At 42.1% G+C, this 17,499-nt stretch overlaps 1 protein-coding gene and 1 long non-coding RNA gene across 6 annotated transcripts in view; one reads left to right on the top strand and one right to left on the bottom strand.

Moving 5' to 3' along the window:
* otog (otogelin) overlaps nucleotides 1-17,499 on the top strand; it is a 76,602-nt gene that overhangs the window by 35,016 nt on the left and 24,087 nt on the right. For 3 of the 4 annotated variants that reach the window (XM_019355617.2, XM_019355615.2, XM_013267520.3), the window contains 9 exons: nucleotides 6,450-6,557; nucleotides 7,210-7,348; nucleotides 7,571-7,705; nucleotides 7,856-8,002; nucleotides 8,501-8,620; nucleotides 9,811-9,927; nucleotides 10,072-10,228; nucleotides 10,785-10,811; nucleotides 14,996-15,166. In XM_019355617.2, coding sequence (XP_019211162.1) covers nucleotides 6,450-6,557; nucleotides 7,210-7,348; nucleotides 7,571-7,705; nucleotides 7,856-8,002; nucleotides 8,501-8,620; nucleotides 9,811-9,927; nucleotides 10,072-10,228; nucleotides 10,785-10,811; nucleotides 14,996-15,166 — 1,121 coding nt within the window. The remainder of the gene's footprint in view (nucleotides 1-6,449; nucleotides 6,558-7,209; nucleotides 7,349-7,570; nucleotides 7,706-7,855; nucleotides 8,003-8,500; nucleotides 8,621-9,810; nucleotides 9,928-10,071; nucleotides 10,229-10,784; nucleotides 10,812-14,995; nucleotides 15,167-17,499) is intronic. The other variant, XM_019355616.2, reaches the window with a different exon arrangement.
* Nucleotides 4,874-9,109, bottom strand: LOC109200146 (uncharacterized). Of its 2 annotated transcripts, none has more exons than XR_002060362.2 (3): nucleotides 9,059-9,109; nucleotides 7,563-7,694; nucleotides 4,874-6,498 (listed from the first exon to the last, which is right to left on the bottom strand). It is a non-coding gene; the product is annotated as an uncharacterized LOC109200146 (long non-coding RNA). The 2 variants fall into 2 exon arrangements; XR_003214473.1 differs by lacking the exon at nucleotides 9,059-9,109 and adding an exon at nucleotides 8,834-8,888.

Below are 17,499 nucleotides of genomic sequence, written 5' to 3'. Positions count from 1 at the left end.
GTGTTTACTAAAGTAGTCAACAAATGATAAGCAGCTTCTTCTTCTTCTTATATTAACTCTACACTTAAATGACTATCAAAATACAAAAACCCTTTCTAAACTCAGAGTCAACTGCAAGGTATTCATCTGAAGCGGGACTTTAAAACCTCTAATGGGAAATGATTAGCTGAGGTGCAGACAGATTAATCCATTGTGTCTGCATTTACAATGGCACACTTTGTTTATGATCAAAATGTAGACCATTCATTCATTCCTTCTGTGTCAATTAGTCCAGCTGAACTCATATGAACCTGGACTTTCAGGTGCAAAACAGAAACATGCAGCGTGCTGGAATTTGGTTTTGGTTACAGGTTTTGTTTTAGTTTAGACTCATGAGATGATTCAGTGTGTTGTAAGCAAAAACAAGTTTAGGTGATAAAGATGATATACCTTGTCAGGTCTGCTGCCTTTTGAAAGAGCTAGTGCAGGGGTCGGCAACCTGCGGCTCCGGAGCCGCATGCGGCTCTTTAGTCCTTATAGTGCGGCTCGGCATGGTTTGGGCAAATAAATTAGAAGTATTTAGCTGAAGTGTATTTTATTTATGTTAGTTCTTTTTAACTCGTAGTTCTAAATTGGAAGATTATTGTGATATTGAAATATAAAAATAAAATTATATTCTATTATTTTTTCATCGCTCAACATAAGAGTCACACTCGCGGAAGCCGGTATATCCGCCGAAACGCCGTGCATTTATCGAGACTTTCAACCCCAGGTAGGCCAATTATGGATCTTCGGATCCACATTATGTCAGCAGCTGTTCTCCACCGTGAACTATGTTAAAGACAAACACCGCTCACGCCTGACAGATGACAGCTTACAGTCCTGCGTAAACTGACTTGTATAGCCCCGATTTGCGGACTCTGTGCGCAGAGGTTCAGGAGCAGAAGTCCCATTGTAAACAAATCACGGCAGACCCAACGATGTTTCCATGAGCATGCTTTTGAGCATCTCTTTATTGAGCACTTTTCACACACGGTTGCTATACGCATACAGCCGGCTGTAGCTTTTCAGCTCACAGCCCGACATACACCACCAACAACACAACAGCACAGATAGCACAGACGTTAAGGGAGCGAGGCGTGATTGCGGGTGTCGCTCACGTGCGTCCGCCTCCCCTGCAGCGGCGCTGCAAACCACGCCCCGCCGCACGCATTAACCAGGTAAAATACATATTTAGGCAGAATTTTGCAAATATCTATTTTTCATTTTTCAGCAGCATAGTGCTTTTTTCCAATTATTTTTTAAGAGTCAGGTCAAGGCTCCAACAGCCCAAAGGCGATATAAGGGTGGCGGCTGATAACAGTTTTTGTTTGCTACATGGATCATTTTAGTTCAGCTGGGTGTCTTTCCTTTTGTTATATTTCTTTAAGAGTTCAAAATGTGTTGATTACATAAATATAATTTAATTTTCTCTGTAGCACTTCATGGATTTCATAAGCAACACACCTTAGTTGTTCACACAAAGCATAAAGATAAAAAACAATATATACAGTGTTATCTTCATTTTAGATGTCAAAAAGTATTTGCGGCTCCCAGTATTTTCTTTTGCGTGGAAACCAGGTCCAAATGGCTCTTTGGGTGTAAAAGGTTGCAGACCCCTGAGCTAGTGTCTAGGATAAGTAGGGAACATCTGGTTCAAAAAAATATTATTATTTGCTTGCAAAATGTAAAAATGTAGTCATATACATAATCGTCATTAAGTACATCCTCCTCGTCCCAGAGTTTGCACTAAGACGCTCCAGTACTGAAAAAATGAAGCAATTTGTAGCAGAAATTATTTTATGCATTTTATTAACTGTGAAATGTTCATCATGTCAGCATAATGTTGTGATCTGTGTGTGATAATTGATGGCTACTTTGCGGGTGATCAAACAGTTGTCTTCAGTAAAAGATTTAGTTATTTTTAGTCTTATTAGATACAAACTTTACTTTGTTTTTACATATTTCAGCCATCACTTGACATCGTAGCTTTCTGAAGACACATATCAGAAGGTAGGCCTGATCTAAAGCACTTCCTGTTTTATTGCCCTGGACAGAAATGGGAGCCATTATGTACTAACTACATGTCATGATTAAAAAACACAAGCTCATGGATAATGTGCTTAGTCAGAGACAAAGTTTTCCCACAGTACTCTATGCAAACAGAGGTCTTGCAGCTGAAGGAGTCTGAAAGCAATGCCAGCATAATTTAAACCTGAAGAAAAGAACAACATCACTCTCTTTGCTTAAATTATTTTCTGCCCCAAATAAACTGATCAATTTACCTGCTAATCTTGTGAATGTAATTTACGATTGCAAATGTCACTAATAATCTAGGCCAAAGGCTGCATACCATCAGGGATAATTTTCAGCCTGTTGTCTCTACTTGGTGTGCAACACTTGGCAGTACACTCGATGCAAGGCAGACTGCAGTCAAGCCATTACGCTGTTTGACTCATCTGTCGTCATGTTTTTCAACTACTTATTCCTCAGTCCATTTTACATTGTGCGAAAGAATGAAATTCAAAATGAGGGCTGTGTTTATGAGAATTTATTCATAATGTGCTCGTAGGTCAGAAGAATAAATGATTTTCATATCTTTGATCAGAGAAATTGATACAGCAGTTTGGCTGCCAGATAAAGGAAGCTGTTAACACCGTTTTATCTGTGGTGTAACTCTACTCAGATGAACCTGAGGTTTGTGGCGGGACCATTCAGTATGTCATGGCAGCCTCGCCAGTTGATATAGCCCAACCCTGGATATTACAAGATACTTATCAGCTTCGTCTTGCAGAGACGAAAGCAAATGGATGGTTGCAGACAAAGACTGTTTCTTTCTCTATCTCTGAGAATCCTAATTGTCTGGTTTTCTCATGTAGCTAACATGAGCGTTACAGTCCACAGTCGCACACCCCTGTAATTTGTTCTGGGTTCCTGGCATCTCTCTGCTCTGGAAGCAGACCTGCTTTGGCTCTACCTCTGTTATTCTCTTGGCAAAATGACGATGCTATAACTTGATAGCATGCCTTTAGGTCACTGTTCTCCAATAGTTAAAAAACACTGCTTTCAATGAGAATGGATTATTAGATGCAGAATTTTGAATTGAATTGAATCTTTATTTTGAACATGTTAAAATAGTATAAGAACAACAACACAGAAAAAGAGACAAGCAAACAAAACAAAACAAAAGGAAAACAAAGCAATAATAATTATAAATAACTTAAATATAAATATAAGTTATAAATAACTTATTAACAACAGCTGCTTCAAGGCGCTTTATATTGTAAGGTGTTCCCTGCAATAATACATACAGAGAAAAACCCAACAATCATATGACCCCCTCTGAGCAAGCTCTTTTGCGACATTGGGAAGGAAAAACTCCCTTTTAACCGGAAGAAACCTCCGGCAGAACCAGGCTCAGGGAGGGGCGGCCATCTGCCACGACCGGTTGGGGTGAGAGGAGGAAGACAGGATAAAAGACATGATGTGGAAGAGAGCCAGATGTTAATAACCAGTTTAATTACCAGTTAATAACAATGTTTAAAAAGGAGTATAAGGAAGCACTAGCTTCTTTAATCCCACCCCTTTTCCACTATTTAGTAACTAATAGTCTACACTTTTCTTCCTGTTTATGCCCTATCCATCATAAATTCTTCATTACAATTTGTTATATATATTTAACCCAGTAATACATCAAAAGATATACAATTTTACAGATATATATACTTATATAAACATACTAGTGCACCCGCACACACATATATACACATACCTAGTGTGAAAATAGTGGGTGAGACACCCAATCAAAACCACTTAGTGATCACTCCACACATAGAGATGTAAAAACTTGTTAATTTTGTATGGATACAGGGATATTTAAATTTAATGCAACATGATCATTTGGAAATGATTTGCTTATTTAGATTTCAGGAGTGATAACCCTCCTCAATGAGTGTTTTACAAATTAAATCATACTCTCTGGTAGGGGCAGAGCTGCTTGTACATCATGTTCATTTGGTCACAATACGTAGTAAGCAGTCCTTATTTTTTATTAACGTCTGGCTAAGTGGGTGTTTGGTTAGGGTCAGGGAACGTTAGTAAGTAAACGGATATGTGTCGGCTGTCATTTGGCGTAATTATTGGATAATTATTTGTCCGTCAATTTAAAATGAACATAAAATCATGTTAATGGGATTTAAAAATGCATAGTCTTACACCGGTTAGGTTCCTCAAGTGGTGATTGTTGGTTTGTTTTTCTTGTTGAATGACATTTCTTTTTCTACAAAATGAACTGTAGCATTTTGCAACAGTCTTCAAGATATATTTGTTCTGATTGGGGTGAATGTATAACACAACACACTCTCATAGGTGCCAGTTTTGTGGCAAAGCACTCTTATTACAAATAATTTTTTTTCAGCTTCCTTTTTTGTTGGATTATATTGCCACTGTTTACAGTCAGATTATGTTTCTCTTGTAACTATAATGATTTAATTCTAGGCGTTTTGGTGACATTACAGCATACATTGCTATAATATGATGGCATTCATCATGGACATGAATGTCAATAGGGATGTAGTGATTCCAATTCCATTATCGATATCACTTTGATTGGTTTGATTCCTTATCGATTGTCATGGGTTCTAACTGGCTCCCTTTTGAGAGTCACCACAATTGTTACAAAGAAATTAAATTCATGGAGATTAACTGCATGCTGTGGGTCAAATGTTTGTGCATGTTTGTTGAGGTATTTTCCCTCTTTCTTGTGATCAGTCATTACTCAAAAAAGTAATTATTACGCATAATGAATATGAATATAAACGCATAATGAATATAAATGCAATCCATTATTATTATTATTATTATTATTATTATTATCATTATTATTGTTATTATATTACTGCATTACTTGCAGTATGTTACTTAATTACTCCTGGGAAAAAGCAATTTGTTACACTACTTGTTAGATTACTTTCATGTTACTCTGTAAACAGCTGAAAGAAACTGTTTCATAATCACCATTTAGCAACATAAACCTGAGGCTACACACCAACACAAATCCTTAATGAGGACACACACTAAGATCTTTCTCATAGTAGAATACAACGCTGACCGCAAAAAGCAAAAAAAAAAAAACCAACACAAGTGAGCGATCGCCACAATGATTCTACTTTAGAAAGATGAACAGGTAGAAAGGGAGGCTGCAGCCTCACTCCTCATCTGCTTTTTACCTGTTAAAGTTAAGGGTCTGCCTACTCAGTTCGGTATTCACTCAGCTTTCACTCTGGGTCCTTAAACCCAGCTTAGTCTTGGCAAGCACCTTTCCTATCCGTAAATATCATGGTAATTTTAGGCTTCTAATGATTATCTGTTTGATTTTCAGGGCACAATACATCACAGCATACTTCTTTAAAAAGCAAGACCTGGGTACAGAAGTTTGAATTTACTTTGGAATTTTTTTCTAATCCACAAAGGGTCAAAAGTATACATAAAAGATCAGATATATGCACTTTTTTTTTTAAAACCACTTAAAAAAATAAAATAATGTCACTTCAGTTTATTGGGCTTTGCAGGTATTAATTTATGTACATTTATGACTTTGACTCTTTTCAGCCATTCTGTTGTAGATTTGATGCTGTGTTTGTGATCATTGTACTTTTTGCATGACCCAGTTTTAGTACATTTTAAGCTTTTGGAAAGATGGTCTCACATTTAAATAAACTGCTTCACATGTAAACATTTCAGATACATTTTCAGTGGCAGTGGTGATGAAGGCAAGTCCAAAGCTCTGCGCCACAGTAATTCAAGATGCTTTCAAGATGTCATGTGTTACAGTTTTTATGGAGACTTTGTATTAAAAAGGATATAGATTCACACTAGTCTTGTTGTAAAATCTCAACATCTTTATAGTCTGTCTTGGTGTTTTGAATAAGAATAAGATTATCAAGGGGCAGGTGTGACTAAGAATGACTTGCTAATCACACAATGAAGCATACCCACATTTAGTCTCCTTGTTGACTCTAATGAGCATGTTTATAACATAAAGATATGTGTTTCAAACTGTTTTCCTGTGCTAACATCTGCTCTATGCTGCATAGTTCTCAGTTCTAAGTAACTATATCACACTTTGAAATATAGCTCTTCTTATTTTATGGATCTATGCACAATGAAGTACAAAACAGGGAGGTCTTGCCTCTGTACATGTCTTTTAGGAGTGCAGCAGTGAGCAGAGTGATGAGTAAAGTGCTAGACATCCAAGTGTCCTTTTGATCCCTGCTGGCTATTAGAAAAAAATGCTGATTTAAGGCGCTTTAACACTGGCTTTACTTTTCAGCCCCAGCATACAGAATCCATTGGTCTCAATTCTACATAAACTCAGTGAATACAGAGCTTTAAAAGTGTTTGTCCTTTAACAGTTGGGGTGTTTCCCACAGGCTGCTGAAACATGGAGATGAGTGCTTTGAGCCCGCCGCATGCCCCTGTCTGTGGAAAGGAAAAGAGTATTACCCTGGCGACAGAGTCTCTTCGCCCTGCTACCAGTGGTATGTTTCCACAGATTCAGTGTTTTTAGAAAACTTTGTTCATTAAAATTGAAAATCTTCCTTTCATGTTATCTTTACATATCACATTTCCTTTCTCTCTTCAGGCAATCATTCATTGTGTCACGCTTTACAAATTTGGTCTTGGACTTGCCAACAATAGCTGTCAAAATTAATATGACAATCAAGCAAACAATTTCTAGTACCATCGACAATTTTTCAAAGTCAGATTTAGCCTGAAAGCTCAGAATCCCGAGGTTGTCAGAGCTTCGAAAGTGGCCACCTGATATCTATAATTCTCTGCTATCACAGCACAGAAAAAGGCCTTGAAAACAGAGCGGGCTCTTGTATGACTCTTTGATTCTCTGCTTCAGACTGTTCATCACTGGTGAAAGGAAACACTCTCCCAGTGATCTCAGTCATTCTCCCATCCTTCCATTTCTTCTTCAAACCTCAGCCAGGGAAGAAGATGTAGATGACAGCCTAATAGCGCAATGAACTGCAGTTCAGCCTTTGACAATTCATCGGTCACTTTTCTGCCCTCTGTAAACCTGAGGCTCTCAACAAAAGGAGGCCATTAGATGTGAAAAAAATGTCCTCTAACTAAGTGGCAACAAGTTGATACCGAATCACTGAGGCATTGCTGTCTTTGTAGTGTTTGCCAGCATGGGACGTTCCAGTGTGTGTTTCAGCCATGTCCATCGTTGTGCACGGCTTACGGTGATCGCCACTACAGGACATTCGATGGGCTGTTATTCGACTACGTTGGAGCATGTAAAGTTTATCTTGTAAAGGTATGTGACAAAAAGATTATTATGGGCACTATAGTCCTAGCATGAGCATGTGATATATTTTTTGGTCCATAAGAGTGGAACCCCCCCCCCCCAACACACACACACACACACACAAACCTGCTTTACTCTGTAATAATAAACACTAAGCCTATTGTTACACTGAGATTTCTCAGCTATAAAGACATTTACTATTACAGCAGCTGTGTTTTCTCACCTCCACAGAGCAGTGCTGATGTGATGCTCAGTGTCACAGCTGAGAACGTCGACTGTTTTGAAAGTGGAATCATCTGCAGGAAGTCCCTGCTGATCAACGTTGGAAGATCCTTTGTCGCTTTTGATGATGACACTGGGAAGCCAGTAAGAGTCACTTTTAAAGCAATTTCTACCCCTGGCACAGAGAGATGTGCTGCACAGTGTCTTTGTGTGTCATCTTTGTTTCTTCTGAATAAGATTTAAGGATTTTTCTGTGGATAGCTGCCATCTAACTACAGTCACTTGTTTATGCAGAATCCATCCAGTGTGATTGACAGGAAGCAGATGATGTTCATCTGGCCAGCTGGATACTTCACAGTGATTCATTTCCCAGAGGAAGACGTCACAGTCCTCTGGGACCGAAAGACTACGGTGCATGTCCAGGTTGGACCTCGCTGGCAGGTAAGATGCTGGTTCAGTGTTTTGTTTTGTTTTTTTTTTGCAGATCTTCAGCTGATCTTCAATATAAAGTGACTCCACATATGATTCCTAATAAACTGATGTTATACCAGTTTGATATTTTGGGATTTTTCTGGTTTCTAATTGAGTGACCTCTGAGTTATCTGCAGCCATGATGGGAATCACTTGTAGTTTAGCTGATTATTTTTGTGAAAGGTCAGACGGTACATTGTTATGAATCGTGGCATGTCCTTTCCTTTCACAAAGGAACATACAGCGAATCATCTCCTGAAACAGGAGCACTGAAGAGCCTAAACAGATTTTTTTTTTTCAATCGGACTGTTGAACACACCACTCCCAGAGCAGCATCACACAGGCAGTTCTGTGTTACTGTCAGTCACAAATTTTAAGAGGCTATGATATGAAGTAAAATGTAATATCATGAGGGTATTAACAATATATGAGCTAACAGGCTAAAACGAGGTGATGTGATGTGTTCAGGGGAAGCTGAGTGGACTGTGTGGGAACTTTGACTTGAAGACAGTGAATGAGATGCGAACGCCTGACAACATCGACTCCCCAACACCACAGGAGTTTGGAAACAGCTGGACTGCAACAGAGGTGAGCAAAACATCACCTGTATGCAGTGTTGGGAAGGTTACTTTTAAAATGTATTCCACTACAGAATACTGAATACATGCCCCAAAATGTATTCTGTAACGTATTCCGTTACGTTACTCAATGAGAGTAACGTATTCTGAATACTTTGGAATACTTAATATACTATCATGCTGTTTACAACTACATGAATGTCCTATTGCTGTGATTTATTACTGTTACTGAAGGTCCGCGGCTCCGAAACGTAGTAAAGGGACCTCTGGCTAATACGTCCGGTTCCCTGTCGGGCTGGTAGCCGAAAACTAGCTTTACTTTGTTGTCTGGGTCAAGTTTGCTTGCGGGAGACAGAGAGAGGCGTTGAAAGGCTTCTCCAACGGAACTTATTTTTTCCGGAGGAAAACACGAACACAGTGTACAGTTGAGTCTTAATAGCTTACTTACAAATGGGCTCCTCAGGCACTCTTCTTGGCTGCTGTGGTTATTATTATATTTACATGCTTCCAGCTCCCGTTTTTGCTCCGTGACAGCTCGGACTTTTCCTTTCTCTCCCTCCCTCGCTCACAGACACATAACGGGTATGGCAGTCCATTCTCCCTGCAGCACGGACTACACTGCCCATCAGGCTACATGCTTTAGAGCTATGCCTGTAGCATTCTGCCTTTTAGCTTAGCACAACAACAACAACAACAAAAAAGCGCTCTCTCACCCAGGAAACACGCAGAGAGAGAGCGCGTCACCCTGTAACCATGGCAACCGTAACGCTGCCGCCTGGAACAACAGAACGTAGCTGTCAAACAAACCCAAACAGTCCTGACCCGCGACAATATGAAACAGGGAAGTACCGCCGTGTAATCCATTTATTTCAACAAAGTAACTGTATTCTGAATACCACCTTTTTAAACGGTAACTGTAACGGAATACAGTTACTCATATTTTGTATTCTGAATACGTAACGGCGGTACATGTATTCCGTTACTCCCCAACACTGCCTGTATGTCCATCATGCTCTGATGATCTAATGAAGGTGATTAACTATGAAATTACCTTTTCACTTGGACAATAACTTGCAAGCCTTTTCATCACAACTTCAGTTTATTTGAAACTGAAATAGTGATTCATTTATAGTGAAATTGATCTTTCTCATTTGACATAAATGTTTCCTTTTATCTCCCTGTGTATGTGTGCGTCTTCAGTGTGTAAACAGTCCAGATATCAGACACCCCTGCACTCTCAGTCCACTCAGAGAACCTTTTGCAAAACGACAATGTGCTGTTCTGCTCAGTGAGATCTTCCAAGCCTGCCACCCAGTGGTGAGTAACAAAACGGCTCTACCCTGAGCTTTTTACAAGTACTACAAACTTTTTATTTTTTAATTAAGGGGTGAAATTCTAGTTGCTATTAATTAATCTATTTGCAATAAATCTGTAAAAAATATTTCTTATATTTCCCTTTAGGTGGATGTCACCTGGTTTTACATGAACTGTCTAGCAGACACATGTGCCTGCAGCCGAGGAGGCGACTGCGAGTGTTTCTGCACCAGCGTGGCAGCGTACGCCCAGCGTTGCTGCCACCAGGGTGTACCTGTGGACTGGCGTTCTCCTTCCCTATGCCGTGAGTCAGTCAGACCACAGGGAGCAAAAACATTTGCAGATTTTATTTGTCAAAGCATTCCTTTTTGAACACTACACATATGTTTAATTAATTACAGAGGAATAACTGAGCTTCAATAGCTTATTTGGAAAAGAACATAAAAACTTTAAAAAATTATGTTCTAATTGTAGTTACATCGTTATCAGTTAAACTGCTATCGGTTGAAAAGCGGTTGTTGAAAAGCAAATTATTATCAATAGTTGTCATAATTAATTATATATAAATTCTTATCTACAGTAGAATTAGAGAATTTATGTAAATGTCAAGATGGAAACTATAAAAGGGAAGAACTTGATGGAAGTTTAAACTATGTTGCGGGGCATTTTAAATGACCATATATTGATATTGATCTTGAAATCCTATACTGGTTAGGCTCTAATAAAAATTAATATCTACTTGCTTAATATCTACGTGCTTATAAAGTACCTTTCAGTACTACTTTCATAGTATTTATATCATTATTGATAGTAGTAGTACTCATCCTGTTATTAATAAGAGTCTCTTTGTTTTTCTGCAGCCTACGATTGTGAATTCTACAACAAAGGTATAACAATCTCTCCACACATGCGCGCACACACACATATATATATATGTATATATATGTATATATATACATATATATATACACACATATATATACACACATATATATATATATACACACATATATACATATATATATATATATGTTAGGGGTGCAACAATACTCGTATCGATATTGAACCGTTCGATACAGTGCTTTCGGTTCAGTACGCATATGTATCGAACAATGCAAAAATTTTTATTTATTTTATCAACTTTTCTTCTGACGATGCTGTCTGTGTTGAGCGCTCAGTGGATCTGCGTTCGACTACTCCGCCTAGGCTACACTGTCGAGTGCAGATCCACTGAGCGCAGCACAAGCTAGCAAGACAGAAGCTAAGCTCGTTGCAACATGGCAACTGCCTCAACGCTACCCGAAACTGAACCTCCCCCACCCTCATTCAGATCTGGCCTTTGGAATTATCTTGGTTTTCATGTGAAGCATGACCCTGGTGGTAAGCGCGTCATGGACAAAAGTAAAACAGTATGTCGGATGGACGCAATGCTCAGTTGGTGGGAACTAGTGCATTAGCGCAGTTAGCTTGTTAACGTGTTGACGCCGTCCAGCCCCACGCAGGGCGATCCGCGGTAACTCGTTAACGGAGATTTGCGGCGTTATGGCGTTAAAGTCATTTTAACGAGATTAACGCTGACAGCACTAGTGGGAACACAACGAATATGACTGCACATTTACGCCGACATCATCCTAGTGAAAAGAGAAGTGGAAGCAGACAAAAACAACAAGCACGCATGCTACAAACTTTACCCGAGCCATATATATGTAATATGTACACATACATATATATATATATATATATATGTACACATACACACACACACACACACACACACACATATATATATATATATATATATATATATATATATATATATATACACACACACATATACATATATATATATATATATATCGCCTAGCATGGGAGTCACAGATCCCGGGAACATCACTGGAGATCTCTGTCCAGAAGAGCGCAGTCCTAGGAACAGCTAAGATACTGCGCAGGACCCTCAAGCTCCCAGGCCTCTGGTAGAGGACCCGAGCTTGAAGGATTAACCGCCCACAGGGGCGAGCAGAGATTTTTATTTTTTTTTATATATACATATATATATATATATATATTGTGGCGAGCTCAGACAAGGAGCTTTTACTGGAGAACACTGCCGCTAGCCAACTGCTCAGCGCGGCAACAGCACAGCAACAACAACACACAGGGCGCCCTCTCACCCCCCCCGCCCCGGAAGGACACACCATCGCGGAGAGAGAGAGGGCGTCACCTGTCACTGTGGTAACATGACAACAGAACATAACTGTAAATAACAAAACCCCAAACAGCCCTGGCCCGCTACATAGCCCCCACCTAAGGGGTCAGTCGTCCCCGACAACCCCATTACCCAACACAAAGTCCTGCAAATGTCCATGTGTCTTCCTTCGACGCGCAGGCCGATCTCGACCAGCAGGGGAAGAGTCACTCGGATGAGAACCTGGGGTGCCACCAGCATCCCCTGCCCCGGCGGCTGCTGGAGCGGGTGGGCGGTACGGTGAGAGCCTGTCCAGGTGCAACACCGCCACGCACCCTGGGCCCGGCATGCGGATCTGGTACACCACTTCTGTCAGCCGCCCCACGACTTCCGCCGGCCCTTGCCAGTGACCGCACAGCCTGGGGGACACCCCTCTCTTGCGAACCGGGCAGTATACCCAAACCTTGTCGCCAGGCACGAACGCTCCCCTTCGGCACCTGGTGTCGCAGGCTCTTTTCTGTCGTACTGCGGCGCTGACCTGGGCCTGGCGGGTGTATTCACGAACCACTCGCGGCCGCTCCCTCAGGCTCCTGGAGCAGTAGGCCTTCACTTCGGGCCCCTGCCCTGACACCCCTGTCCAGCCTGGGCGTCGTGCTACCTCCAGCCAGGCCCCCACCTGAACCAACGTTGCATCAGCCTCCTGCTCCTGCTTCAGCTGCTGCATGGTCAACGAGAGCCATCCCCCTCCGCCGGCTGTGGCCCGAGCAGTAGCCACGCCCTGTGCCTCCTGGGCCCGCTCTCCCTGCCGTTTCGAGAGGGGCAGCTGGCGTGGGCGCAGACAGATGGGTTGAGCAGAGCCGGTGTCGATGGTGTGCTGAACCAGCCGCGTCTGCCTGCAGTCTCTGGTTCCCTGCTTTTGACCGCACTGGAGGGCCAGAGTCTCTGTACCAAGAGTGATAGCCAGCTTCGCAGTGTCAACGCAGGCCCCCCAGCGGGTCAGCAGATCAAGGCCGATGATGCACTGATCTTGGATGTCAGCAAGTCAGAAGTCGTGCACCAGCTCCAAATCCTTCACTCGGATCCGCAACGGTTTCTTCACCCGCATGTCAGTTCTCTCCCCCGTCACTGTCATCAGCTGGGTGTTGATGGGCGACCAACCCATCACAAGCGGCCCGGATGTTCCAGGAAACACACCAGGTCGTATTAGGGAAATGGTGGACCCCATGTCCACCAGGGCCTGGCAGGGCTGGTCCTCAACACAGCAGCTCAGGTAGAGTCCCTTGAGGTGTCCGACTAGGCCCGCCACCGTGCATCTTTCTTGGAGGGGGGCAGGAAGCTGGAGCGGTGGTCCCCTCGCTGTACCACTCCCCCTCTCATCCCCCTGACGCCACATAGTTCTGGCCTTTGGGGCGGGCGCCAGGCAGTCGCGCGCCACGTGACCAGGCTCATCGCACCGGTAGCAGCGGTCGGTCGGTCGATGGGACGCCTCCAGGGCACCGAGGGCTGCGGCTGGTATATCCCCGCGACCTCCCCCTCACTGTCGCAGTCTGCAGCTCTGATTTGAGGGTAGTTTGTGGGGCGCAACTGCTGGTCAGGTCGTGAGGTGAGCACAAGCTCGGCCCTTTCAGCCTCAAGGAGCGCCTCACAGAGAGTCTGAGGCATGGCCAGGCAGACGTGTTGGCGTAGTCACTCTGGGAAAAGTCCTCGCAGGAAAGCATGCAGGCTAAGCTCCTCACGGGCTGCTGCTGGGAACTCTGGGTAGCCACGACGAGCATACAGCAACACATCCGCTGCAAAGGTGCCCAGGCTCTTCCCCGGCCTACGGCTCCGGTTGGTCAGCTGCTCCCTGCTCTGATCAGTGGAGTGCTGCTGCCCAAATCGCCTCTCGAGAGCTATGGTGAGGGCCTGGAGCTCATGCTGCTCTGACGGGGCTAGGTCAAGGAGTACCTGCAGTGCATCTCCTTCCAATGCTAGCGCTAGGTGTGTAGCAGCCTTTTCGTCGCTCCAGCCATTATGCCTCGCGGCTAGCCGTACTTGTGAGAGGTAGGGCTCTAGCGGGGTTAGCCCATTGTATTTCGGTACCTTAGCTGGCGTTGCAGGCATCACTGCTCGCTGTTGGGGGCCCGGCGTGTCGGTCGACAGAGGCAGCCCATGAAGCACTGTCCCAGCGTCGGTCGCGACGGGCCGCTGCCGTGGTGCGCTCGCGCCGTCGGGGGACTTACATGGCCGCTCGCTTGCTCTCTCTTCAATCGCCCACTTCCCAAGCAGCGAATGCTCTCCTCGACGGCTTGCTCCAGCCTCTGAGTGTCTCTCTCCATTCCGGCGAGGGTGAGCTATCCCACTTCTGACACCAATGTGGCGAGCTCAGACAAGGAGGAGACAGAGGTTTCGTTCGGTCTTGCTTTTACTGGAGAACACTGCCGCTAGCCAACTGCTCAGCGCGGCAACAGCACAGCAACAACAACACACAGGGCGCCCTCTCACCCCCCAACCCCCCCGGAAGGACACACCGTCGCGGAGAGAGGGCGTCACCTGTCACTATGGTAACATGACAACAGAACATAACTGTAAATAACAAAACCCCAAACAGCCCTGGCCCGCTACAATATATATATATATATAATTATATATGTAGACAGAGAGAGAGAGAGAGAGAGAGAGAGATTTCTGTATATAAATGATATGCCCTGCACTTTATACAAAGAAGTACAAATGTATTATTAAAATGAAAGCATTACATGCAGTGCAACATTGATTATCTTTAATGAAATAACCATTCACAGTTAAGTATCATGCTGTGACAGAGCAGCAGTTTTTAGGCTGTTGGAGGAATTATGAATTCAAAGAGCTAAAATCCTACAATAAAGTGTTGATGCCTGTCTGCAGTTCTGGGTAAAGGTCCCTTCAGGCTCTTTACCTTCGGGGATCGGACGACACTGTTGGCAGCCAGCAAATCCAGCGGCTTTGTTTTCGTGCAAAGTGGCAACATCAGCGACACCCCTGACATCATCTCGCTGTTCATGATGACACCTGGCCTCAGCAGAGCTCGACCACATGGTGAATGAATTTGTTTAAAATGAAAAAGTTTGACTTTATATACAGAGAGAGATTCATTTCATTGCAGGCAAAATAATAACTGCTCAAAAAAACTGATTTAGTTGATTTCTTAAAAGAAGAACACAAACCACATCTTGTGTAGAATTATTTTTCTTCTATTTCAAATGATGATGCCAGCATTTTAATTAAAACTGTAGACAATAATTATAACTTCCAAGAGGAAGGAAGTTTCTTGTGTTTGTAAATTTAGTGAGTGTGGGAAACTGGTTAGTTCAGAGGCTTTATAGTTTTATTTTACACTCATTTCTTTTCAATGTAGAAAAAAGTCTGTATCTGGTTTACTAGTGTAGGTTTTGGTGGTATCAGTGCATGAAAGAGATCTTCTGTAGTGGGTTTGGGAAAGTTTGATCTTTGTGTAGATACCACAGTGGTATATTTTCCTGTCAGCAGAATACAGCGGGCTCCTGAATGAAAGAGACGCAGATATGCTGGTCGAAAGCCAGTAGGAAGCTGTTTAAACAGGGGAGCTCTGATGTTAAATTCACAGCTAAAAAAATATGAGTTTCTTTGGCCAAATCTGTAATGTCTGGTTTCTCAACTCTGACTCTTTACCTTCTGGTGACTGGACAAAGATTTTTTTTTTCTTGGAAGAAAAAATACAAGAAGAAGGAAAAAGATGTAGGAATGCAAACTTTAATATCTATTCCCGAAAGTGTGGTAGACTCTATGTATATATTCAGCTATCAATTCCAAAACACAAAGCTTAGCAATCAAGCTGAAAATACAGCGGCGATATATTATCACATTGTAAAGTTTTAGCAAATAATTGTTAACCCAATGTTCTCTCTTCATTTAGCTGTTACTCGCTGTTGCTATTGCAAACATTGTTTGGTTGGCCATTGCTGAGCAGATGCTATCTGCCTCACACCTTTTAAATTTATTATTAATAATAGTGAACATAAAAGTTCAGAAAACCAAAACGTGTTAAAAAACTCCACTGGACTGAGAGCAGCTGTTTAAAGTTTGTTTAGAGCAGCGGGACCAACCCGCGGGGCTGTTAGTCGTTTGGTACCGGCCCGCGAGAGTTGAGGCTCGGGTGTGAAATGTATGGTTTCCAGGGTTTTTATTGGTTTTTATCATTATTTTTTTAATCGTTTTCATCGTTAACTCGGTTTCCCTGGGCCTTTTCCCATGTGTTATGAATAAATCTTTTTTTTTTTTGTACCGGTACTGGTTTTATTTTGTTGTATTTATCTGTGACACCTTAAAGGCTGGTCCATGAAAATATTGTCGGACATAAACTGGTCCATAGCGCAAAAAAGGTTGTGGACCGCTCGTATTTACTTCATAATTAATGTTAGCTTATTAGTTCTTTGAAAACTGCCTTGTGGTGCCTTCTAGTGTTTGAATTTAAAGATTGAGCTTGAACTTATTTTCCTGATGAAAGCACGATTCCTACACAGCAGACATGTGTTTGACATTTTATTTTCTGGATGATCTTCCTCCATCCCGTCACCTCACATTAATGAGAAAATCAGAGTTTCACTAAGAATCTCTCTCTGCAGCGACTGAAAACAGGCTAGCTGGCTTTCTCATCTTCCACTGTTTCCTTTGTGTTTGACAGTGTTTGGAATGAAGTAAACACTGCAAGTAAACCTGCAGTGCAAAAACAAAGTGCTCTTATGGGGTGATATGGTACTATAAGGTCATTAAGATAAAATGGGGACTGATTATTCCCCATTTTATGACCTTGTATGTGAGGAGCAGGATTTTGACTGATCTTTGTCGATTTACACAACTGAGTTCAACAGTATGTAACTCAGTGTTAATAATAATATATAAAAGCTGTTTCTTACAGTGGCAGTTTGCTGTTTATACTGTATTTATACTAGAGAGCAAACAGTTGAAATAAAGGTTGAAATCAGTGAATGAATCTAAGCATCATCAGCTTAAGTTTAATTTGATCTCTTGATGTAACCTAACACTGCCCGAGAACACCACAGCTACTGTGCACCAGTCCAACATAGTGCAACAGAGTACTTTCATGAAACCTTTCAATAACACAAAGTTAGTGTACTTCAGCTTGTTTGGCAAGATGTTTCCCAGTATATAACGAAAACACACCTTCACATCATATACAGATCCAATATCTGATTTAAAAAAAAAAGCCCTTCTTCCTGTCCGGTCGTGCTTTTCTTATCATAAATACAATACCTTTAGCAAGCACCCATTTTTTGGTGTTTGCTGATATTTGCGGAGCTGAAAGAAATGTTACATTTGAAATGACCTGCCACTCAAAAACATGACTCTATCAATGCTCACTTTTCTGCTTG

The sequence above is a fragment of the Oreochromis niloticus genome, linkage group LG1, assembly GCF_001858045.2.
Source record: "Oreochromis niloticus isolate F11D_XX linkage group LG1, O_niloticus_UMD_NMBU, whole genome shotgun sequence".
Taxonomy (NCBI): domain Eukaryota; kingdom Metazoa; phylum Chordata; class Actinopteri; order Cichliformes; family Cichlidae; genus Oreochromis; species Oreochromis niloticus.
Note: the sequence above shows the minus strand (reverse complement) of the source record. Positions and strands in the feature narration are given on the sequence as shown.